The sequence below is a fragment of the Accipiter gentilis genome, chromosome 19 (genome assembly GCF_929443795.1).
Source record: "Accipiter gentilis chromosome 19, bAccGen1.1, whole genome shotgun sequence".
Classification (NCBI taxonomy): domain Eukaryota; kingdom Metazoa; phylum Chordata; class Aves; order Accipitriformes; family Accipitridae; genus Astur; species Astur gentilis.
This window is the reverse complement of record NC_064898.1, coordinates 6,465,575-6,492,251: the sequence shown is the minus strand read 5'-3', so window position 1 is coordinate 6,492,251 and position 26,677 is coordinate 6,465,575. Positions and strand designations below refer to the sequence as shown.

At 41.9% G+C, this 26,677-nt stretch overlaps 1 protein-coding gene across 3 annotated transcripts in view; it reads right to left on the bottom strand.

Moving 5' to 3' along the window:
- The window catches only part of ATP8A2 (ATPase phospholipid transporting 8A2), a 350,586-nt gene that overhangs the window by 30,057 nt on the left and 293,852 nt on the right, over positions 1-26,677 (bottom strand). For all 3 annotated transcript variants that reach the window (XM_049823013.1, XM_049823014.1, XM_049823016.1), the window contains one exon: positions 4,229-4,317. In XM_049823013.1, the coding sequence (XP_049678970.1) occupies positions 4,229-4,317 (89 nt within the window). The remainder of the gene's footprint in view (positions 1-4,228; positions 4,318-26,677) is intronic.

Genomic DNA, 26,677 nt, shown 5'->3' with positions numbered 1-26,677 from the left:
GGAACTCTTAAAATCCTTTATAACCAGTTTTCTCACAGACAAAAACACAGAAATCTACAAGTTACTCAATCTCTCCCAAGATTCCATGTTTATCTTGCCATACACCGTAAGAGGTGAGAGATGGTTTTCTTTTCCCTTAGAGTGAATATTGAATTCAAAATTTAATAGAATGAAGCCTGACCAACAGTCCAATTAGTGCAGCACAGCACAAGGAGACATTGCACTGATATTTCACAATATGGAAAAAATACTCTTGTCCTCAAGTTGGGCATACTGAAGTATTCTGTAAACAGTGTGAAATGATGAAATACGTGGGCTCTGCTGTGGCTGGGTATCCCTAAAGCAACAATAAACCTGCAGTTAATAGGTATGCATTGAATAACTCCTTCACTTGGAAGCACGAGCAGCCATGGAAGAGTCAGTAATTAAGTATTTATAAAAAGGGTCTGAGCTAACCTATCCACATGTCTCTCCAAAAACAAACACTAAAATATGGTATTACAATTGTCTCAGAATCTGGGCTCGCTCCCATGAAAGCGAACTGCAAATATTCCATGGACTGCTGGCAACAGGACTGGATACTTCATGACTTTTTCACAATGGCACATTACTAACTTTTGATACACGAAAATACAGGTAGAAGTCTTAGCTTTTACCTTGTACTTTACAAGTGACTGTAGATGCACCACCAGTCCTCAATAAATTATGAGATGCTGTGGTCAATGTTACTGCTCAGCTGAAATTTGATGCATTACATAAAGACAAACTCACCTTTCCTTCACACCAGATATTAAGATCATGGACCACAAGAATCGGCAAAGGGTTATGTTTGTATTTTGGGTGACCCTTTCCCTGCCAAGCCAGGGAAGCGCACAGCTTCACTTCACTGCCCTAGGAGGATATTTAGGGGGTTCGGGAGGCCAGAATCTGCCAGGGAGAAGCATGGTTACATTCATAAGCGTTTCTCAAACATGATGACACCTCTACTGTGGCTCATTATCCTCAACACCATTTTAGGAGTCTTGTGCTCCAGGGACTGCAAGTGTGTGCAAGGATGGGAAGAGCTCCTTATACCTTCTCTCTTATTTACACTACGGAGCTGGCAAGTGGAACATGCTTCTTTCCCCACGGTAAAAAAAGAACATGAAGATTTTGGTAATGATTGGAAGGCTCAGGAAATTTTTTTACTGTAACACTAAGTACTACACCAATTATTAATAAATTCTTGCCCTTTTGCCTAATTTTGCTGGAACACACTCTGCGTTTTTATGATTCCCACATAGCTTTGTGGCTCAGCTATTTCAAGACTTCCTAGCACCAGTGACATGTATTCAACTGACACGTGCCAACTGTGAGGAAGCACTCACCTTATAAAGCTCTGTTCGTTTCAATGGCAGCACAACTGGAACTTTTATAAGGCAAAAACCAAATCCAAACCAAGCCACTGAATTCAGGGTAGTGAACCAAAGTTAACAACGTGGCATTGCAGCCAAGTATTAGTAATAAGCTTCCTTCTCTTTTTAAAGAGAGTTTTCCACATTTCCTTAATTCACTTTAAAAAAAAAAAAGTAAATATAAAAGCCTGGAGCTGCAGAGAATATGGAAGATAAGAGGTGCATTGACAACTGTAGCCTGTGTAACAACGGGAACATGTAAAACTAGCTCTTGCTTCCAGCATTACAAGTTTTGATAGTGGATGCAGCACACCAGTTCAGAAACAAAGATTTGTCTGGGTTTGAAACACACTGTCCTATCCCTTTTAACCTTCTTCTAGACAAAAACTCTGCACCGTATTTATGGTTCTCTGGTAGTATTTTGTACTGAAATTAGGCATGTACCTTTTCGGTCACATGGATGCTCCTTTTACAGACATATGCTTCATGTCCAAAAGAAACTGAAAAGGATAAATTCCATGACCATGAGAAGTCAGAGCTGCTGGAATTTTATGGCCAAAACCAGATTCTGCTGAACTACAGACAGAAATGTGGTGTAACCACTGCTGTGGAAATGTGCCGGCTGATTTCCAGAGGCCTTGGGCTCAAGTTTTGAATGGCAAGCCTCTTGGAAAGGAAACAGACCTTTACTCCTTCCATATGGCAGTGCTGATAGCTGTGTCATTTCATTTATCCTAGTTAAAATGTTAATGGTGTTAATTTTTCAGTGATGGGTTAAAAAAAAAAAAAAAAAAAAAAAGCAGCCCCGCTCAGAGAACAGATTTTTTGCTTAATGTTGATAGGAGCCTCCTGTTTAAAATCTGCTGCGAAAATAGCCAGTATATCAATCATACACGTTTGTCTTGAGAGCTTCACAATCTCTGTACGTTCCTGCTCTCAACCACTGGAAGGATTATGTTGCTGAGATTTCTCTAAGAAATATTAAAGAACAGGCTGTGTCAGTAACAGAGTTTTAAATGAGTAATAGCTGAGGATGAGCCTGCCTTGGTCTGGCCTGCTTTACAATTCTTGAGTCATTTTTGCCAAGAACTGATAAGAACAGAGGACAACTTTGGGACATTCAACTATTATGAAAATATTTCAAAACCTGAAGCATAATCTTGGACAACTAAATACCTATTTGATCCCTGATGCTGCAAACAGTTCAGCTCCTATTTATCTTTAATCACAAAAGTAGTCCCACTGACTTCTAAGCAGGTAATTTTAAATAATGCCTGACACAGGAGCATGCTAATTGAATTCAAAGATTATTTTTTTTTCCAGAGCTTTAAAAAGCAGGTCATAGACACAGCTAAGTATCTAAATTTAAACATTTTGGCCTCAAGCTTTAGAATTCTAAAATAATTTTCAATTGGAGAAGTTTAATAAGTGTAACAAAAAACCCTCTAGTGTGCTAGACTATTAAATCATAGTTTGGCCTGAACAGAAATTATACATTATGATACATAGTTTTAATTTTAGCAGTGTAGCTTGTGAAAATTAAGCTGAGGAAGAAAATAGAAAGCATTTAAGAAGTACTTACTGATTGGTAGATTTGCCTACTACCAGTTTAATTTAGCTGTGCTATCAATCCCGTAGGAAGAAAAAAATATTCTCAGATATATGCATATGAGCTGATTTATCCTTTTAAGCCAGTGTTTGGGAAACTTTCTGCTTTTTTCAGTATTTTCTGCATATCTCTGTAAAGAAGATGGTGGACTTGGCAGTGTTAGGTTTACAGTTGGACTCGATCTTAAAGGTCTTTTCCAACCTAAATGATTCTAAGAATCTTCCTTGGCTGACCGACAGCTCACTCTTGGAGCAAAGCGTTACGTGTTACGATGCTTTCATTTTGAGCCTTTGTGACAAGTGACAAGCTAACCTATATTCCCTGTTCACTCCAGCTAGGATCTGCCTTTTTGCCCCCAAGTCGGAATGCCCTCAAGTCCTCCTTGCACAAGGTTATTATATATTCATGTAATAAAACCACCTTGGTGGTAACACAGCTTTCGAAGGGAAAGGATGAAAGCTTTGGTGCTTAAAACACTTAAAAGCAAGCTGAACAAATCACAAGAAATTCTAAATGAAAACAATACTTCTGCATTTCAAATTGCAATGGTAGAGAAGGTAAGTAGCTTCTCTTTAAATCAAAATTCTTGAAATTGCTTGTCTTCCACAGTGCTTTGAAACCACAGAGTTTTGAGAGAAGGGGATTGATTACACAGGCTTGTATTTCACAAGGGTTATTCCTCTTCTCTGGGCCTGAAAGGAATCATTAGGAGTTTACTTCAACCACAGAGCGCAAGTATTGCTCTTCTCTCAGTTAAGTCTTGGAAGACCCACTGTTGAAGGAGAATCTAAAGAGCAGCTGACAAAGAACTGGGAGCGTACTGGGTATGGATTAGAGCGCCACATATTTACTTTTTACCTAACCTTGGTAAAATTGAACAAATTATGTGCTCCTTTCTAGGAACAGGAAGTCTCTGATGTCTGATTTAAATTTGCCTTTAACTAAAGGGCAGACAACACCAATAATCATAAGATGACACACCATTACTCAGGCAAGACTGCCTCCTTCAGATTCAGGACTATTAATTCATTCTCTCACGCTGCTAGTTGCATTGGCAGGTGAGAAATGACTCCAGCTTCACTTTGCTCAGAGGCCTTCCAAACAAATACCACCATTTTGCAGTCACTGAAAGGCTTCATAGTTCTTTACAGAAAAATACTGGACTGGATGACGCGTGCATACAGAATAATTCCTATAACAACGAGAGGACTGGTTCAGGACTTACGCTGTCCATGCCACGTCTTTAACAAGGCATGCAGTGGGCACAAGAAACAGGCCAAACCAGAAGTATCCACATCTCAACACCATTCCAGCCTGTGAAGAAAACAAAGAAATAAATCATGAATATTTTCAAGCCATTACACGTTAGGTGGTTGTTTACAAGGAAAAGGTAGAGTGATGGCATCAAACAGGTACTGTGAGTGACGTTGAAATTTGGTGGCGGGGGGAAGTCTCATCAACTCTTAAGAGAAGTTAGGCCTATAATTAACAAACAGCAATGGCATTTCTCATTGCATTCATTCCTTATGATATCACACTCCTTAGAAATTTTTTTTAAAAAATCAAGCCTTTTGACCAAATCCTCCACTGATATTAATTTGTGGATCCAGGCAGACACATTTTCACTCGTGGAGAAGTGCACCTTAAGTACATATAGCTTGCGCTTTTCACTATCTTTTTTGCTTTTTGCTTACTCTCTACCCACTGTTCTAGATCCCTGAGCAGCATCAAACTGACATGAAAAAAAAATACATTTCGCACTAAAACGTTTCAGTCATATTCCACTTAAATACAGCACTTCCTGTTCAAACTACTGCTGCCTGAAACCCAGGGTGGGAAAGGTTCACTCCTGTCACACAAATGGCTTTTTTTACAAACAAAAAGCTCTAAGTGTATATTTGTGTTTTTCTCACTGTTGTAACGCTTGAAGAAAAAGCTCAGCACTATTTGAGAAGGAAGATAGCTGGAAACCGTACAAGTCCCAGCATACACACATAGTTATGGAACAAAATTGAAATATAGCACTATTTACAGAAATGTTATTTTAGGTCACTTAGAATGGTGAGTAAGGTCTGGGTTTGCTACACGGAAGACTTGAGACGACCTCACCACCTCTTGCATGCACACACACACAGAGTTCCCATGAGAACCATTTAAGTTGTCTAGTACGTTAGAAGTAGAAAAGATTTTTTCTTCTGTAACGACTTGCATGCAGCACATAACTACAAGAGAGGCTGAAAGGTGTCAACAACATTTCCAGTGGCTAGCTGTATTTTGCTCCCTTGCCAGTTATGGATACTGCCATGGCCCTTCCCCAAAACCTTTACTTCTCAGTATTTTGTACGCCACGTACAATACACACGCACATCTACTGACGTTCACGTGCGATGTCGCCACAGGCAGGGAGGGCTATACCCGCGGACACCAAACTAAAGCAGTTGTCTGACCAGGGTAACTCAGGCTTGGCTGGCTCAGCTGTGCCTCGCTGCTGGAGCACAGGAGAGAGCAGCAGCCTGCAACGCTGAAGCGTCAGAGCATTTTACAGGCAAACACGAAGTTGAGCTGCAGAACACTGAACCAAACAAAACGTCTACTAGCCTTTGAAATACACCGAGAGAAGACAAAATCTGTAATAATACCCTTTGAAAGACAAAGGTGGTTGAACACAACAGAAGGAACTTCCACCACTCGCTACAGCAAAGCTTTAACACTGAGAAAAACCATCACATCGCATTGCCAGGACATCCACCAGCAGCACCCAGGATATTCTCCCAGTGTTGATCTCTGTTTAAAGTTGTCCACCTCACAACTCTTGTCATATTTATCAGCAGCTTGCCCTTGGATTGCCAAGTAGCAAGTATTTCCACAGGCGTTTTTCACTTTTGAATCCTCCATGCCATTGCTGGACGGGCAGATCAGCGGTAAATCTTGTGCTGAAACCGAGAGCAATCTAGACTGTGCTAAAACATTTATAGACACTTTGCCACCCACACAGACAATAAGCAAACACATTACAGTCCCAGAATCAGCTCTCCATTACTTGTGAGCCCTCATGCCTGCTTTCGCATGAGAATGCCAGAAGCATAAGGGAAGTTTTGATTTATGCTTATTTAAGGAAAAGGATGTACAGGAATAAGAGAGAAATCATAACGTTATTGTTAGCCAAAGAGCTGACCTGTAATAACACAGTGGCAAAGCATAATGAGATTTATCCTCTTGCTTTGCTTTTCTTTGGCTGTGACCCTGCCAGCGCTAGCAGTCTAATCTCATCAGCATTTCCACTGACCATCCTTCCATTGCCTGTGCTAATAAAGGCTAAAAAAGGGCCGTAGTATTTTACATGCATTTTCTGCTAATTTGGCTTCAAATATTTTACGTTCCACTTTTTGCTTTTCTAGCTGAAAGCAACTCAACACACTTGCAAAGTACAGAACAATCCGAGTATGTGTTCAGCAGCAGTTTAAATGCTGTTATTGTTGTTATAAATGTTGACATCTCAATCAACAGCTATGAATTTGGACATTTCACATGTTGAGTTCGACACCAAAAAAAGTCAAGCCAAATACTTTTGGCTTGCAATTATGCATTTTAGTCAAGTATTATTCTGTCCCAAACCTGCACCATAACAGTAAAACTATTCATCACATCTGAGCCCTGTCACACAGTCACTTTACAAGCAAGCCTTTTTCCACACAACCCTCTCCAAGATTTTACTCCACTTTACTCCACGCTCACCCGGACGGTTTCTTCCCTGCACATCTCTGGTTTCCTCTTGGAGCTATATGACTGCTACGCTGCATGACAGTGAACTGGTTCGTCCTGCACGCACAGCTCTGCCTCTGCACTCTGCCTCCTCTCCAGCAGGGTCACACCATCTGCTCACAGGACAGGAGCTCCTCAGCAGAGGATTCACTGGAAACCACCTAACACATTCTGGACATATCCATAGGCAGCATTTTTAGGATATTCTCCAACTTGTGGGAGAGAGGACTGGGTTACAAACAGAAGCTATAGTAAGAACACCTATATGTCGCAACAAAGCCTTCCTCAGGCTTCACAGCTGTCACTGTGCTCCATTCCAGTTGTTCAGCTATTCATGAGGGCAGCGAAGACAGTACTGCAATACATCTTCAGCGAAACACGACATTTCCAGACCCAGACCCAATGAGTAACACCCTTCAGCTATCAGTTATCTCCCCCAGACAAGAAGAGCAGAGCTACTAAACGGGAACCACCACTGTGGTTTTTTTTCTTTTTTTTTTTAGAAGGTCACAGGGAGAAAGAGAAGAAATTGTTTTTTAAACAAATTCAAAATTTGACCAGCTCTGTCATCACACAGGCCCCACAATATGCAACCAAGTCATTTTTATTCTGTCTACTGATGTAAACATTAGTGACTAGCACATCCAAAGCCAACTACCAGAAACCATTCATCACCTGGCACCCCTAAAAAACCCCTTGAGACTAATGGAAGTCCTCCTGCTGAAGACACCGCAGCTTAAACTGCTGCCATTAGTAGACTGTCTTCTAAGCACTGTGGAGGCTGCCACAGTAAAATAGCTCATTTTAGAGCAGAGATAACATTTGTTGAAACGAAAGAATGGGAACAAGAAAAGAAAGAAAAGCTTCGCTCCAGTTATTTCAACTGAGGAGCAATTTAGGTCCCAAAACCTTTAACCTCTTGTAAACTGGTTTTGTAAGGGTGGGTACTTTCTTTTTTTCCTTTGAAACACAGCAAAAAACCCGATAGTACTGGCCAGTCAGAATGACTAGAAAAATCTGCTCTGCACTATTATTTTAAAAAGCCTAGGTTAAGGGTTTTGGGCGTTTGTTCGGGGTTTTTTTGTTGTTTGTTTTAAATCATGGAAATTCTCTACACAAGCATATCAAACAGGGAATAAGTTGTTTAAAAAAATAATCTTAAATTGCAATATGGAATACATTTCAAACTCTTTTCTCCATTTTACTATTCTTTCTTAGTATGCAAATAAGCATAATTCATAGTTTTCCTTTTCCACTGTGATGGGTGGACCCTGGCTAGATGCCAGGTGCCCACCAAAGCCGCTCTATCACTCCCCCCAAACTGGACAGGGGAGAGAATATATAACAAAAGGCTCGTGGGTCGAGATAAGGACAGGGAGAGATCACTCACCAATTGCTGTCACGGGCAAATCAGACTTGACTTGGGGAAATCAGTTCAATTTATTACCAGTCAAATCAGAGTAGACTAAGGAGAAAATAAAAACTAGATCTTAAAAACACCTTATCCTCATCCCTCCCTCCTTCCTGGCTCATCTCCACTCCCGGTTTTCCCTACCTCATCCCTACTGCAGGGGGATGTGGGGATGGGGGTTACAGTCAGTTCATCACACGTTGTCTGTGCCGCTCCTTCCATCTCAGGGGCAGAACTCCTCGCTCTTCCCCTGCTCCAGCGTGGGGTCCTCCCATGGGAGACAGTCTTCCATGAACTTCTCCAGCGTGACTCCCTCCCATGGGCTGCAGTTCTTCACAAACTGCTCCAGCGTGGGTCCCCTCCCCGGGCTGTGGTCCTTCAGGCCCAGACTGTTCCAGCGTGGGTCTCCCGCGGGGTCACAAGTCCTGCCAGAAAACCTGCTCCAGTGTGGGCTCCTCTCTCCACGGGGCCACAGGTCCTGCCAGGAGCATGCTCCAGCGCGGGCTTCCCACGGGGTCCCAGCCTCCTTCAGGCATCCCCCTGCTCTGGCGTGGGGTCCTCCCCGGGCTGCAGGGGGACAGCCTGCCTCACCAGGGTCTTCCCCACGGGCTGCAGGGGAATCTCTGCTCTGGTGCCTGGAGCACCTCCTCCCCATCCTTCTGCACTGACCTGGGGGTCTGCGGGGTTGTTTCTCTCACATCTGCTCACTCTTCTCTCCAGCTGAAGTTGAAAATTGCACAGGTTTTTTTCCCCCCTTCTTAAACCTGTTCTCCCAGAGGTGCTACCACCATTGCTGATGGGCTCGGCCTCGGCCAGCGGCAGGTCCATCTCGGAGCCGGCTGGCATTGGCTCTGTTGGACGTAAGGGAAGCTTCCAGCAGCTTCTCACAGAAGCCACCCCTGTAGTGCCCCTGTGACCAAAACCTGGCCACACAAACCCAACAGATCCACCAATAGGTGGTGCTACTATTTTCAACAACAACTTCTAAGAAGAACAACAAGGCCAGAAGTGCCCAGGGATGGGAAGCCAGATATCCAACCTGTTTTCGTATTCTTATCACATCATGGTTAGACAACAACTGGGGACCAGTAAGTGATTCAGACAAACCAAACAAGGGTCTCAATCATCTTTGATCATTCAGGAAAAGTGAGACAAAATTTAAATTAATATTCTGAAAAAGAAAAGCTTTTTATTACTTTATTTCCTCATATACCCATGCATCCCAACTCTGATAAAAAAAAAAAAAGGACAGCAGAAGCATAAGATCACAATGAAAATAGCTAGCATTGTATTTACAGCATGACAAAAATTATTACTGGAAGCGTGTCTGGATCCTGATCATAGCTCTCTCCACGAGACATGGATAAGGACCCAATAAGCTGCTAAATTATGGTTTCACACTCATTCAAATTCCAGCTTTATACACTAGAGATCCAAGTCCAACCTGTAGTCAGGTGATCAGTCAGATCACTTTGGTCCCCACTAGTCCAACATGGATGATGGCATGGCACTGCCTTTGGCAGCACTTGGGAAAGGAGGAAAAACGAAGAAGATGGCCATGTGATTATCGTGAGGGTTTCACATAAGATAAGAGCACAAGAAAAGTTCACTGCCCTCACTGAGATACTGTTGTCTAGACATCTGCGACACCGAATGATCCAGCTGATGAGAGACGCGTGGCTGGAGACGCAAACGCAACTCTAGGAGCCTTGGCCCTGCTGCTCCATCTGCGTTGCCTCAATAAACAAAGCAGAATGCCGTGCATCACCAGCAGGCAGTTAACCCCAACTTAAGGTAGTCAACTGAGAGGCACTAGGTAGACATCTCTGCCAATACCTCTCCTCCACCAGTTCTACACCAGTGACTTGGTCTGAGCACATCGCTTGAGAAGGGCTAAAGCTGGGGCAGGGGAATCCCAGTTGGTCACTTTGCTCCCATTCCACGTCAGGCAAGTCACTTCGAAGCGTTTGTTATTCAGTCAATGCGGATAGTCGTCTTCAAAGCCTGCCTCAGGCCACCACCCGGAGGTGCCACTCCTAGGGTCCCAGTCTCAGCCGTTTTCCCACCAATGACAGGTGCTGCTAGCTTGGGCAAACAATTCCATCCCATTTGTCTTGAAGTCCCAGTGTGTCACCTGATGGCATGGTGTATGGACAAATAACATCATTCTTCATGAGAAACTCAGGCATTAACACTGGGACACATCACAGCAATGTTCCTACTTCAGTCTGCAAAGTCCCAGATTCCTGGGAAAGATTGCCTTTCATTTGCTCTGCAGCAATAGGGCTGGTTCAGAAACTGCTTTAAAGGTCTAAGAAATATTTTCAGTAGAAAGTTAAACACACTCTACCCCAATCTTGAAATTGTTGCACTTTTAGTGATGTCGCAGCTTACGACATCTTTGCTGCAGGGTTGGGTTTTTTTAATGCTTTGCATGAGTAAATTTGAAGCCTAACTTCAGTAGGAAGAGGAACAGATTCCATGTATGAAAAAACTATCACAGATTACAAACCACAACACAGTGCAAACTCCTCTGCAAACATCTGATGCATTTAAACAGTTTGCAGACCATTACCCAGCCCTGTTTTCCTTCAGAGAACTGCACCGTGCACTCCCTGCGTGTTCTGAGTCCTATTAAGACCGAATGTTTCAGTGCCAGCGCTGGGTGGTTTTCTCGTTTCAAAAGACCTAGAAGTTTAAACTTGAAAGGGCAAAAATATTAAATCCTTATCATCCAAGTTGCTGGATAGATCTTAAAAGTGACATAGGACTTGCCACATGCTAACACTGTAAGCACGTGCCATGCAACAACTGGAAGACTTTGTGTCATACAGCAATCTAGTTTTCATAATTCATTCTGAAGGCATCAACTAGAAATGGCTTTCTCCCACTTTAAATGATAAAACAGCATTTTGTTAGATTCAGTCAAAACCTCCTACTATTTCTATTAGCTTAGGTGGAACGATCAGTATCTCCACCCCATGCTGTTATATTGTACAAAATACAGAAATTCTGTTATACTTACTGTCTTATACAAGATCCTTAAAGTGCTGCAAATATCAGACCTACCTTAAAGACTACATATATTAAAACCCAAGTGCAGAGAAATGACAGGGTTTGCTCACGGTCACACAAATCAATTGCAGAGCTGGGCAGATTGCCCAAGTCCTTCAATTAAATCACACTACACAGAGACTGAGCCTACTGGAGCTCGAGTATGAAATATAATCAATATCCAAGAATGCAGTCTCAAGGATTTTCCCCACGCACACTGGAACATAATCTAGCCTCAACATGAGTCGGTGCTTAAGAACTTCCCCCCCAATATAACTGTAGCCAGCTCCGGGCTGGACAGATTTACTAGACTCAGGGCTGACAGGTGCGATCAACAGATTTACCAGCTCCCTCTTCAACAAGCATCTTGGCTGGAAACGTGCCTAAAGAATAACCCCTTTGGGTTAGCGGCAAAGTGTTAAAAAAACGAGGCAAAAGAATTTGTTTTCCCCTCCTGCTTACACCACTGGGAGTCAGGAGTACCTCAAATGAAATCAGCAGAGCTCTACCACTGAAAGGTTGGCTGGATATTTCCATGTCTGAAATAAAGATGTGCAATGTTTTCCATAATGTAAGAGTTTTCATTCGAAAATGACTCAGATGAAAACAATGACCTCACTGGCTGGCTGGATTTAAACACAATGACACATTGGTCCAGTCTCAAACCTATTTCCTCCCTCTTCCAGTCTCCACTCATACAGCCATATCCCCTTGAGAGCAATAAAAGGAGGAAAGAGAAAATCAGATACCTCACTCAGATATTTTACCCCTTTTCCTTAATTTTGCCAGTCATACTTAAAACCATATGAAAGTCTAGAGTAGGAAGTCCATCCACTGGCCAGCTTCCACGACACAGTTATCAAGCTTATTAGTAAATTTATTGTAATAGCTGGATATAAATGTAGGGAGGTATGACAGGAGCAGTACTTTGAGCAAAAAGAAAAATGCCAACACAATATCACAAAGGCATATATTCAGCATTCCTAGTAAAGCCCAAGATATTTTGAAATATAGGTCTCAAGCAAGAAGCTTGTCATTAAAGAAGTTGCTAGTTACAAGGGTTAAAAGAAAGCATGAGAATACAAACTAAAGTACAAAAACCACAGAGAACCATAATGGCAACTCAAAAAAGACAAATCACTTGCTTGAAGTTCCGTCATGACTAGAAAATTCCAGGAATTAGCAATACAAAGCTACAAAACCAAAAACCAGTATCTTCAAGGAGGAAAAAAACCCCAACCCCCCCTTCATATGCACTGCTATGATTTTGGAGAAACTAGTTAGATCTACAACACCATACGAGCACAGTGAAATCCTCAGATCTTCTACTCCCTTTTATTTTCTTGTTAGGAACTATTTTTCCATATTGGAGGAACACAAGTTAGAAACCTATTTTTATTCTATTTCTTAATGTAATTTACAGAAATTAAGATTTGATACATAAATGAATATATCATTGGCCAAATAGGTCTCAAAAGGTGTTAATAAGCTGTCTTTTGCTAACTAAAAATATATTCTAAATATACAGCCTCGTCTGAAAAAAAATTTACTGTATCTCATTACTTAATTAGTATACAACACTATGAATTAAACAAGAAGCCTGCCCATGTTACTCTCCATTATTACTTTGATAGCAGAGAATTAAGAAAATTAATCAGATGGTGTTTTAATTTGATTTTATGGTCCACTGGCAGTGTAAACTCTGATGCAGTTTCATGCAGCCTATCATTTCTTTTTCATTATTGGTTACATGAAGCTCAACAAAAAATGTAAATGAATGTTTCTTCAAAGTCATTTGGAGAAGACTGTTGGTTAAAAATTGGTAGTAAAATCATGCTCCATGTGAATGGATGTAAGTGGATTCCTGAAACTTTATTAGAAAGCACAGATCTCATTAACCAAAGAAGCTTCTTAAAGTGGGTAAAATATCTCAATAAATCTTTACATAAATGGCACCAAGCACTAATTATTCTCCCTGGTTAAAAAAACATAAACCCATAATTCTGTATTAGCCTGAGCTCCCCCAGCACAAATTAAAATTACTGAACAAAAGTAATTCCTTCCTTTACACGTGTTCTTGTGAACCATGAACACCTTGAAAAAACTGATGTCGAGGACGCTGTTGATGGCATCTAACATTTATTTTTCCTCACACGAGTGAGGCTTGATACTACTTCCGAATCATCAGACAGTTTGAGTTTTCTGAGATATGTCCAATTAGACGGTTGTGCAACACAATCTTCTTTTATATTTCCGTTTCTGATGAACTCACACTTGAGGATGTGGGAGAGGAGGCCCATGCATCACTACCTGCTGATGGGTGGTGACTGCCCTGGTGCTGTAACTTCACTGACGCCAAGTAAAATCTGTATGAAAGTGCGCTGCTCGGGATGAAAGCAAAGTCACCCCTACAGACATTTTTTTAGAATCTTTAGTCTTCCTCTCCTTCCCCCTCAAACTAAACCAACACAGGCATGAATAGAAAGAGCAAAGGAAATCTGAAACAGTAACTTCCATAGACCTGACAATGAAACAGTTTGTCTTGTTCACTGTTTCATGCGCTTTAGTATAAACTTCTACTCTGCATATAAAAAGAAATTCATACTTTACATTATGTTTTCCCTTTTGAAGTCATGTTCAGCATGTAACCACTCTTGTTTGGTGCCTATAACTTTTTCTGTGCAGGTTTTAATAGTAACCACTCTTGTATAGTAGCTGCCCTTTTTTAATAACTGCCTTTATCATGAAAGCTGCAGGGGAAAAAAATTAAATTTTACAGAACCCACCTTTGAATTTAAAACTCCAAGGGAGTAATTATGTTTAGCAGAAGCCGTTCCTTGCCAGTGAAGATGTAAGATATTTGTTCAACCTGCCAAGTTACACCTACAAAGAGTCAGAACCTTTGAATTTCCTGGTTTTGTGTGTTGAAATTTTCCAACTGTGCTACTGCAACAACACTGGCTTTCTCACATAAACCACATTTGTTTCAAGATACTCCTTCCTCCCCAGTATTACCAAAGTAGCATCCCTAAGTAAAAAGGTGCTCTACTAAGAGCAGAAAGATCACTTTCAGGAACTCTGGCTTCATTCCACCTCTGCCATGGTTTCATGGTATGTGTTTGGGCACATGTCCTAATCTCAAAGAAAACACAAAAAATACAGTCAAGCTCACTGGAGTGTTTTGAAAATAATTTTTTAAACAACTGTGTAAGTAGTATATTGAAAACCAACTTTCTTTATATTAGTATCAAACAATACTTCCCCCACCTCACGATTGTTTTGCTAACTTTTTAAAAATCACCTTTAAAGTCTGCATTTATTCCTTTTCTATTTGTTATGCCACTGAGTGTATCTCTGTGCTAAACATTTTTGTGCTTTTATAGATCATCTTAAGAAAGCAGATTAAAAAAGAAAAAACAAACCACATGAACTAAGCTACACTATTAAATATTTCAGGTAAGTATAATTAGGTATCTATCCACTCGCCTGAGCCATCTAAAGAATTTTGTCTTCTGATTCAAGCTGCTGACCAAAACTCAAGTTCCACAGCACAGATAAAGATCTGGAATGGCCAGTGACAAAACTTTCATCGGTATTAATTCAAATTAGATTCTGCACATTGTCCCCACATCTGGCAAATTAAGTTGACTTTAGCAAGACTGCTTCTCTCCAGCGCCCTGATCTAGCAATTTAGATGGGCCATGCAGACACCTATGCTTGCAGGCAGCTTGTCAGAAAGTACGGCGACTCCACGTGATTTGCTGCTTGCAGTAAAGCTACAGCATTAAAACCCACAACTGGAAAGCACTGTGGTTTTTTATAGTTTGTTTTTAACTTAATTCCTGATATGATTTGAGATTAAATGTACCAGGATAACACTATTCTTTGTGTCTTACCTCTTGCAGATTCCTCAGTAGCTTGAGAATTCCAGAAAATGGCTGATAACCACACAGCACGAATTAGATCTAGTAACTGCAGCGCTCAGAGAAGTAAATCTCTTTCCAGTTTTTCAAATTGGGGCATAGGCTTATAAATCAACGAGCAGGCCGATTTCTTAGTGAACTCAATAGCAGCTGAAAGTACATCACTTCCATAAAGAAGGCTCTGCGTTCTGCAAAACTATGTCCTGTAAAGTCAGTGCTGTAGATCTTTATCTGTTCTTAATCTGTTATAGCAATGGTTGACTTGCATCAGGTAACAGTCATTACTTCCCCACACTATATTTCTCCAGGAAGAGTAGTTTACTAGCTTAGTCACTACATAATCACCTGGGATTTTATTTTCACTCAACGGTTATGTTCTTAAAGCATATTCTGAATGCAGTTAGCTCAAAGTTTCCTTTACTGTCACACTGTCTCTCTTGAAGGCCCTGAAGACGTCAGGTTATTTTAGCGTGACTGCAGTTCAACTCAGATCAATGGAGTCTTACCACAAATGGGTACTTTCCCCCATAAAATCTTGGTTCTTTCCTTCATTTTCATTCCCAGCGTGATTTATTTCATTGCTTGAGCACATATGACCTCTTCATACAGCTGCCACGTCTTTGTGCCTTGTATTATCATGTACCAAGCAGATCTGCAATGATTCCCACACAGCCTCCTGCCAAACCCTAGAGATACGCCCTGTCTCTCCCTTCTTCCTTTCACCCTTTACTGAAATCTTCGTACAGCAGCACAATATAGCAGCGATTTACATAAATTCTCTTTTCCATATCACATTGCAAATCACAGCTACAGATGCCCGCTCGGAATCTATAAATAAATGAATTGCAGCCAAAAGTTAGCTTCCTGGCCCGCAGATATGCCTGACAAGTGTGACGGGTATGTGGTGCAATGGTTGAAGTCTGTAGGGGACACTAGTGCCACGGCAGATCTTCTGCACCACTCAGTCTTGGTCACCTTGTGCCACCCCCGTTTCTCTGTAGATGGCTAATTTCTGAGTGCATGACATTGAAAACACAAGAGCGAGAGACAGACCTAACAGCTGAAGACAGACAGTCCCACGGGAAACGTTCTCTTCCTCATAAAACATCGACAAAATGACCACAAGCGCTAGTCCAAGGCGGAGAGGCTCTCCTGGACGCCCAGTCCCAGGGCTGGCAGCGCAGCCGCCCCTCCTGCCTCCGCAGCCCTTCCCAGCAAGGCAGCCCAGGCAGCCTTTCCACCCGCAGCGTGCGAGGTAGAACTATTTTTAGGAGACCCACATCACCCGCTCCTTCGTTGGGAGGGACGCTGTACAAGCACGACGCCGTTTGGTGCACTAACTTCAGTTTATCGTATTGATTTATGCCTTCCCTTTAATTAAAAGGCACCAAGAAAACATTTGTTTTTGATTCCGATACTCAATCCCACTGAGACCCGTTTTCAGCCGGCTCCTCAGCGCGGGTCCAGCAGGCCCCGTCTGCGTCCCACAATGAATTACTTCCGCGAACGCGCAGGCCGAAAGCTTCCCCGAATCCTCGCCCCTAATCCCCGACATCTGTTCTGCGTCCAGGCTGGGCTGCGGTGGGGACCCGCCAGCGCCTGCTGTCAGCGTGGCCGCAGATGAGCAAACACACCGGCGCCCGCGTCAGGCCGCCGTGTGATTTCAGCTGAGAACTCCGGACATGGAGCACGGTTCTCATCTGAAGCATTCGTTAATGTCGAGGAAACACCTGTTAAGAAACTATCCAAAATAAATTTACCGTGAGTCTTTTAAGAAAGAGAAAAAAACCACGATTGACAGCAGCAGTACAAGATCCGACAGCAGCAGGATTCAAAGCCCCATTACAAACCCTGACCAATTAAATACATGAACGGCACCATTTTTCATTTCAGGGTAACAGTTACTAGTTCATTTCTCATCTTCCGCTTAAAATAGATGCTCTTCACACTGAAAGACTGAAGTTTGACCTATTTTGACCCGGTTTATTTTCTGCTGTGTACAAAAATCCTACAACGCCATGTTGTGTGTAGTTTTAAAAGAAACACTCCTGTACGGTTACTCTTTAAAATCATGTCAGCAGCATATCATCATGAACAGTTTTCAAATAGTTTCTGCCTGGCTAGTGAAAATGGTAGACGGTGATATTCTGCTTAAAGCCTGCAAGGTACAGTAAACAAAAATCAGTAATTTGAGAATTAACATTAAAATAGCAGAAGTATTGAGATTGTCCAAAGCCATATCCATGACATCAGAAGCAAACCCCGAAGTCTTTCAAGACTTTCGAGCGTCAGAGACAACCAGCATTTTTAAAAAGCTTGCCTGCAATCTTTTCACTTAAACCGTTGTTTTCCCCCTTCAGGGACTCTGGAGGTTTATTTAGGCCAACGGTGGGGACCTTCCCCTCCCCGCTGCGTACACATCTGACCAGCGATCACACTGCAGGCCACTCACTAATGATTGTGGTATTTTTCAAGAACACTTAAGCGACTTTGGAGCATGGGTCACACCAATGTTCAAGTAGAACTAGATCAAATGTTTGCAATATTTTGCATTTCCCAGTTTCTTTCTATCCAGGGCTCTCCAGAAAGAACTATGCTGCTTATTAATTTGAGCACTACACCAAGCCTGTGAGGTAAGAAATTTTAGTTCTCATACTGTAGGTATGGAAAACCAACACTTGTAGAAATTAAGGCAGCTTTCCCTACATCATGCAGCAGTCTTGGGCCGAAGGCAGGCGAATCCAGCTTCACCAGCAATTTCCTTGGGAGGCAGGCTGCCATAGGCGCAAAGTGCCTGCAAAGAGGCACCCATCGCCCCGTTGCTGTGCCTACACCAGAGGAGAGCAAGAAGAATTCTGGGCTTGTGTCGTGGGTTTAACCCCAGCTGGCAACTCAGCTCCACACAGTCTCTCTCTCACTCCCCCCCAAGGGGGATGGGGGATAGAATCAGAAGAGTAAAAGTGAGAAATCTCACAGGTTGAGATAAAGACAGTTTAGTAGGTAAAGCAAAAGCCCTGCACGCAAGCAAAGCAAACCAAGGAATTCATTCCCCACTTCCCGTGGGCAGGCAGGTGTTCAGCCATCTCCAGGACAGCAGGGCTCCATCACGCCTAATGGGGACTTGGGAAGACAAACGCCATCACTCTGAGCATTCCCCTTTCCTTCTTCTCTCCAGCTTTATATGCTGAGCATGATGTCCTATGGTCTGGGATATCCCTTGGGTCCGTTGGGGTCAGCTGTCCCAGCTGTGTCCCCTCCCGACTCCTTGTGCCCCCCCAGCCCCTGGTGGGGTGGGGGGGAGAAGCAGAAAAGCCCTTGGCTCTGTGTGAGCCCTGCTCAGCAGCAGGGAAAACATCCCTGAATTATCAACACTGTTTCCAGCACACATCCAAAACACAGCCCCATACTAGTTACTATGAAGAATATTAACTCTATCCCAGCCAAAACCAGAAAAGCACGGCACAGTGGGCTGCACAATCAATCTCTTTGCCTGAGTCAAACAGACTTCCTCACCAGATAACCTCTGTTTATTCAGATTTCCAAATTCTGCTTGGTCCAGCATGATCGAGTTCATTATCAGAGCTTCAGAAAATAAGGTACCATAGGGTAAGTGGGCAAGGTCCTTGCACGGGAGAGTAACAAGTAGGATAACACAAAGCCAGCAGGACTACAAATACAGTATTCTTAATGGCGAGAGATCATCTGGGGAGTTCTACAGACAGCTGTGCTATGATTTGTGCCAACCAAGATATTCATAGATGGTCTAGGAAAGGGCTGAACAGCAAGGCAACTGTTTGAAAGGATACTGTCTCCCTCAGCGTATAAAATAATAAAAAACAAAGAATGACAAAAGGACTTGTGTAATAAAATAAAATTCAATGTCTTTAAGTGAAAAGTGATAGACATGGGGAAAAGTGATAGTAGTAATAGTCAGCCGAAGGCCTAAGGATGCAATCCTGTTACCCAGCAGTCAAAAAAAAAAAAAAAAAGGGGGGAGGGGGGGGAGAGGGGCAGGCAAATTGAGTGTTAGGACTTACTAGGAATGGGATAAAAGAAACCTGAGCATTTTGCTGCTATAAACCTCCCTGTGCTTCATCTACATGCTCCCATCATTCCAAGACAAACACTGGAGAATTAGAAAAGGTTGAGAGGAAAGGCAACAAAAATAATCAGAATATGACATAGCTTCACTATAAGTAATGACTAATGCAATGATGTTCCTTTTTAGGAACATGGAAAAGAGAGAGACTATATAAAGGCCTGTAAAGACAAGAACAGCAGAAAGCAGGTAAACAGAATTATCACTCCATTATTCTTCCAGTACAAGGACTGGGGACACCAGATCAGACAGCCAGTGGCAGGTTTAAGACCAGTTAGAGATAATATGCTTTTACATCTATAGCGTAGGATTCGTGCAGGTTGTGGACCACACAGCGATCACATTACTTGCAAACCTTAACTTGAACTTAAAATTACACTGCTTCCTGGAAGAAAAACCCATAGAGGTATAATAAATACAAAGGTATTGTTTCTGGGTGTTGAAATCCCTGGGCTGCTTAGAGCTGGGAGATTACACCACCGAATCCTTTTCTATTCTTACGCTCTTCCTAATCATCTGCCACTGGGCATTGTCACAGCCAAGGCAGTAAGTTAGATACCTACATTGGGACCAAATACATGTTATTTAGATTGCATTAGCTGGAGGCTGCAGATAAAGGAGATACTGAGCACGCCAGGGAGAAAACATTTTTTTCTCTATCATGAAAGGAAATCAGTTGGGCAAGACTGAGAGGATACATAACAACGAGGGGCCCAATCCCCTTGACACCGCACTGACTCCTACCCATCTGCCTCATATCTCCCAGATCTCCCCTGCTTCCTCTACCTTCTAGAACCCACTCCTCAATTGTTCTCACATTAAATTTTGTAGTCTCATAATTTTGTGTTCATCTGTCAGGTGGCGACATTCAGTGAGACTCAGCCTGCTGGAAAGCCTGACTAGAGAAGACGAACAAAATTGATAGTTCTTGGGGACAGCCACCAGCCATTATCAGGGATGCTGGTTTCCAAAGACAGATGATGATAAAAAGCATAAGATCTGTTTCTTCTAACCCACCGAGCATGGATAAGGTCTTCTGCATGGGTACCTAACAGGCATTCTAGCAAATAAACCTGTTGTCTCAAAATGGTGACCAGGTGACATAATTACACACTACTCCTTTCTCCCTCACTCTCAAGTGGAAGAAACTAAGGACCTATGCACATAAGAGCTGGGATTTGACTAACTCCTTTCGCAGCCAGGAAAGGTAGCCACCGGTCCCAGTGATACTTAAATCCATTGCAGGAGTTCCTCAAAGCTTTTCATTTTGCTTAACAGACAACTAAACTAAACTAATCTGATGATAAAGCAATGTGCACTTCAATGAAGTGAAAGGGAGAAAGATAACTCAATGCAAACACGCGTTATGTAAAGATCCTTAAAAAACATTTTAGCACAGGAAAATCAACACCAGAATGCCAGGCTCTAGCGTTCAGCTCCTTCAAAAGTGACAAGCTTTCAGCCCACAAAACCACACGTTGTGGCCAGCTTACGCCTTCCTATTAGACTTGCACTGCAAAGTGAGGCTTTGCAATCCCTCCCAGGAAACTATTCCCTTTTCAAAGGCACAGACATGAACACAGCTGCAGAGATACAGCGTTGGGTAAATACTCGGAAGAGTATCATGTGTCACCTCCTCCTCACACACACACTTGCCAGCATGTCTGGGGCCAGCCTGATATTAAAAGGGGTGACTTGGAGCACATTGTGCGTCCCCAAATCAAAACCTGAAGTCCCTTCCTCTCCTCCTTCGGAGACAGCCCCACATACAGAGAAAGCGAAGGATGCTGAGAATCTGGGCTGTGCAGGAAAATGCTCACAAAACAAATCCCACAACCATACATAATTGAGTAATCCAGATTTTGGCTTACTCAGGTTTATGAGAACCAAAACAGCATTTTAAATGCTTATTTTTGCTTTCCTTCAAGTTTAATTAAGCTTGCCTTAGGCTCACAAGCCTATTGAATTTGAGACTTATTTTTAAGATAACTGACCTGGGGAATTTTCCTACCTGCTCTGCCCTTATGCCCCAAGTCCATTCACTCTCTTTTACTGTTTTACCACAGGCTTGACAGGAACATGGAAAGCTTTTTTTTTTCCTTTTTTAATTTTTTAACCAGCTGATAAACATTAGCCACACCAAATAGTTTCAACCTCACTTGTAGACTCAAGGGGTCCTCCTGCAAGGCTCAAGATTAGGTGAGATAGGAGTCTTTACTTATAGGTTGTGCTCTCCTGTTTTCTCTCTCAGCTCTGAACCCCGGGCTTTCTGAAAGGGCTCCTGGCTCCCACAATAAGCTCATTTGCTACAGGCAGCAGAAGCATTATCAAAGACCTCATTACAGTCGTCAAAAGCTGGAGCTATTCTGCAACTGACAGGAAAAATGTGGGTTTGCAACACCAGCAAATACATCCAATAGCTTCTCTAGTCTCCAAACAGGCCAGGAATTTGCCAGGAAAAATTAATCCAGAATATTTATGTTAAACCTCCCCCCTCCCTCTTCCAAAACCCCCTTAAGTCAGCAGGGAAGTATTGTTGAAGCAGAAAAGATTGCTAAACTCAGTATAGCAACAAGGTAGCACCACGCTAATGAAGTCATTCTGCTTTTGCACAAGCAAAAAGGATCATAAGCCAGTGCAGCAAGAAAAAAAATAAGATACAAATATAGCTTTGAAGCCAAGTATTTCAAAGAAGAAAGAATCTAAAACTTTTTTTTTTGTGCTGTTATTACATTCCTGATCATTAATGAAACAATCCTAGAGAAAAAAGTAAATATAAAGGCAGTGCAGTGTGGAAAGGAAGATATAGCTAGAGAAAGATTTAGAGCACCAATTCCTTGTTAATGGTTCAGATTAATTCAGATGGGATAAGGTCATAAAGCTCTAGGGATTCACAGATCCCTGCCTCAATTCAAGGCACTAATAACCAATCAGTATTTTAGATAAGACTCTATAAATATTTAAAATTTTTAATCTTTTGAGTGCCAAGAATAACATTTCCCATCATGTCTTTGCCATTCCCACAGCAACAGTGATGAGATTTCTCATCTGGCATTGCTGGCACCAACACATCGTCAGGTGGTTTTAGTAGTGGCAGTCAATTAACTTAAAAAGTTACATCTAATTGATCCATTTCCTGCTCTGATAAACATTTGTAAACAAACACTTCTCTTCAAAGGAGCAGCTTTCTTCACAAATTAAAAAAAGGAAAGGGGCCATCTGAATCATGCTAGACATGGCTGTGTCAGGGGTTTTATTATAAACACTATTTTTAGAGCTCTAAATGAGTGACGTGACATTAAATATAACGAGCCAAATTCTTCTCAATTTAACATGACAGTGGTGCTTCCTCACACAACAATCTCTGCTTTTTCTTTTTTTAACCTCTCCTATGTTACTGACAGCAGCGTGTGTGTATATTTACATTGTTTTGATTTTCCTAACCCATATTTAGCCTTTCTACTTTATGCTCATTTTTGGCACAGGAAGCTCACTACGCCACTTATACTTTAGTCAGGTTCAGTGTCCGATTCCTGCATCTCAGCAGAACAACAAAAGCCAAATCACTTCTGTTTCTGTTTGTAATTCCCTTTACAGATAGACCCCCACACCCCCACCATTTTGATAAGCATGCATCTTGTGGTCCTTTTCCAAACCTTTCAAAATGTAGCCAGGAAAAAAATTCAGTGTCAACTTCAGGCTTTTATGCTGATTTGAAAGAGGCCACAACACACACAGTTAGAGTATGTCAATTCCTCCGCAACCTTTACCAAAAAGCCATGCTACCAGCTATAACTTCACCCTGCCCATTCCACCTCCAGCTGTAATTTTCTTTCCTTATCCACAGAGTGGAAATTGTGATACAATGATCATGAAGACATTTGCTTGCCTCTAAATGATTTCTCATCCAATGATGAAACATGCTACAGAAATGCTCATTATTTTGCTATTACTATACTCTCCTCTGGCAAAAAGCCAGAAATTCTTAAATATAGGGGATTAAAATTGCCACTGTCATTTCAGTAGGAAAACCGTTTGTTGAAGTAATTAGGAAACAATGGTCTATTGTATTTTTAGTTTTGATATGGTCACAGACCTTAGTTCAGGAGTTCAAGCCTACTTTCATTAAAATGCACAATTCACACATCACTTGAGCAAAGAGATCAAGTGACTGATTTCTACACACTGTCAGCTGCTGTATCCGTTTTGTCAGATTCGGGGTGTTTCCACATCCAATCGCCCTGACTGACTAATCACCCAGTCTAAGGCAGCTATTAGCATGCCAATAAAGTTCCTGAAAATTACTGTAGCACCATATATTGATTATGCATTTTCAAAAGTTAGATGCCTTCTGTTAATTTTCCAGTCCAGACATTCTGCGTTTTACCTGACACAGTTATGAAGACAGGAAACCAAGCCCAAACATAAATTGGCAAACTAAACAATAGAACCTGACCCCATCTGCCATTTGGTAATCAAGTTCCAGGGCATGTTCATAGGAGCTAGGTGTTTCCTAGAAGCCTGAAAAGACCATATCCAAGCTATTTTACCAAGCAACAAAAAACCTGAGAGTTGAAGTATGATAGTCCAAACCTAACACTGTCTGAAACCGCAAGTTCTAGACATTCAATAGTCCTAAGTCTGGAGAAGCAAAACAAAATAGCTGCTTGTGGAAGAAGTGATTCTCTGCCAAGTGGATTCCAAACAGCAGATAAAACTGTAGCTATATATACACACAAACACAAACACATGGAGCAACAGAATCAATTATGAATCATAACTGGTCATTAGAAGAGAAAGCACTGAAAATAAGCAAAAAATAATTGAAAAGTTACAATAATTAGTAGACATCAATCAACTCCAGTCAAATCATCTAGGAACACGACTCGGTGCTTTTCACTTGACTGACAGTCAAGTACAAACGAGAGGACTCGCTGTCAGGTCAGGAGAAGGTAGGATAGATAGCATCATCACATCATTACTCCTACAATAATAATGTTCCTTATAGAACAAACAGGAAAGTGTAATGTAGGGGAGCTCACATACTGAAAGGAACCGGTAAACAAACGGGAAGCAAACCTGAAGCTCTCCAAGGCTAAAACAAATATGAAATATCCAGAAGACAGCTGCTTTCACCTCCTTCAGAGACATCACTGCTCTCAATCCCCAGCAAAGCTTCTGCTATAGAAAACATATCAGTCTTGAGTTCAGTTCCACTAACAGAATCCAGGTTTTCTTAACCTTTCCTTACTTGGGCCAAACTCCAGCGCTTGCTTAGATGTCAGCTTGACCCTGGTACGCTTCCTGGTTAGGCCTGTCTACAACACAATTATTAGTGTTGCATGGAAAGGCTCTAACAAGATCTAAATTAGCACATTCCAGCAGTAGAAGCTGATCAACTAAGTGTTTACGTGTTCAGCAAGTTTGATGTACCTGAGAGTAGGAGAACTCCCAAGAAACCGTTGCCTAGGGAAGTCAGACTGCCTAGACCCTTTTCTGCCGTACTCACAGTTCAGCAATCTACCCCTCTGACAGGTCTTTCTCCATAATCCCTCTCTTCATTGATGACATATGTCATTATTCCCCCAGGACGACCTTAACTCTTAAGAGCATTCAGAGAACAACAACTTCACACATCTATGGGAATTAAAAGAGAAATATTTTCCACCTTTTTTTTTTTTTTAAAGTTATAAATGGAAAAACAAATACAAAACAGAACAGCCCTATTTTCAGCTAAGTGCATTATCCCCTTCTGACTCAAGACACCACAAGAACTTGTAGATCTTTTTCATCAAACCCGCAGAGAATCCAGATCAAGAGATAAGACAGCCCAGCAATATTACTGTCAACATCAGAACATTTGAGAGAAATAAGGTGGAGATGTGAACCACGGAAGATTTCCGTATCTTTAGAAATCTTACTGACCCTGGCAGCCTCAAGCCACCAAAGAGTTCATAGAACAGTAAGTACTATCCTCAATTCTTAGAAAGAGGTAATGCAGATATCAGCGAGGGCTTTTAATGGATTATTCTTTAAATACATGAGGGCCAAAGGAGGTATATGTACACAAAAATTAGGTCTGGAAATTCAGATTGAATAGAAAGAGGTAGACCTCTACAAATAAAAACCCAAGTGAGAATCAGTGCATGCATCTGAATCTGAGGCAGGGGTACCATTAAGTTTGAGGGTGTGTCTGGGCCACGTTCCAAGTCCATACAGGGACAAGACACGAATGCACAGGTGACATGTCCTACATTGTAGTTTTCATGGAAAAGAAATGCTGGTATGGGGGCTGAAATGGAGCCATAGCTTATTTCAACATGTTCCTGACCTGGCCAGTCAGGGTTCCCTGCGGAGCACTCCCAAGAGTCTGTTGAGACACAGTCAGTGAAATCAAAGAATAGTGGAAAGTCACACGGCTGTATTCTGTTCACACTGCCGGACCTCTTGCTGTTCTAATTCGTGGATCACCCCTTCAGATTTTACACAACAGATACAGTGAGACTGAACAATTTCCTAATGTAGGATTAAAATTAATTTGGATGCCGTTAAGGCAGAAAATATGTTCTATTTTGACTGTAATGATAAAGACTGAAATTTAAAAACAGTGCCTGGAATACATTGAAGAATTACAGTATGGAAAAGTAATTAATCTTAGTAACCCAGAGGGGAAAAAAATAAAAGGAAACAATAAAGGAAATTAACACAGGCAATCAAATAACTGGAAGTGCTGCATAAAAGAACTGGTCTAGAAGGATATTTATAAATTACTCCCCTTTCTCAGAGGGCAACTAAATACCATGCTTCTGAAAGAAATGAAAGAGCAGTCAGATGCTGAAACAGATGTATTATGAAGAGAGCTAAAACTAATAAATTCCTCATCTACAGCTTAATGGAACAGAAGGAAGTGAATTACAAGTATTAAAAATGCAACATCGGAAGTTCAGTATAAAAGCCAGAGAAACTGCTGGCTCTAACTGGACAGCAGGGCTGAGGGAGTTCCAGGCAAGCCTGGATGCCTCCTGGTACAGAGATCCCATGGAGAGATACCAGTGAGGCTAAGAGCCCACAGAGCTTGGAAAGGCCAACAGAGGAAGAGGGGTCACAGAGGCAATTAAACTAATGCAAACACAAAAAGCCCCAAGACCACACAGGTTTGCAATACAGCTTTATAGTAGAAGACCCGGCATACAAGGTACGCAATCTTTACCCACTCTATATCTGACACATCTACGAAATACAGAGGTTCCCAAAGCCAAAAGTGAGGCCAGCCTAGCAGTGCACAAATAAACAGACTGTTATGAGTCTTGCACAGGCCAACCCTGTCTCTGAGGGGGGAAAAAAAAAAGTCTAAAACAAAATCCTCCCCAGAAGAACAATAACGGTCCTTCCTCAGTCTACAGCTTATGAGGCGTCCTCTGGAAC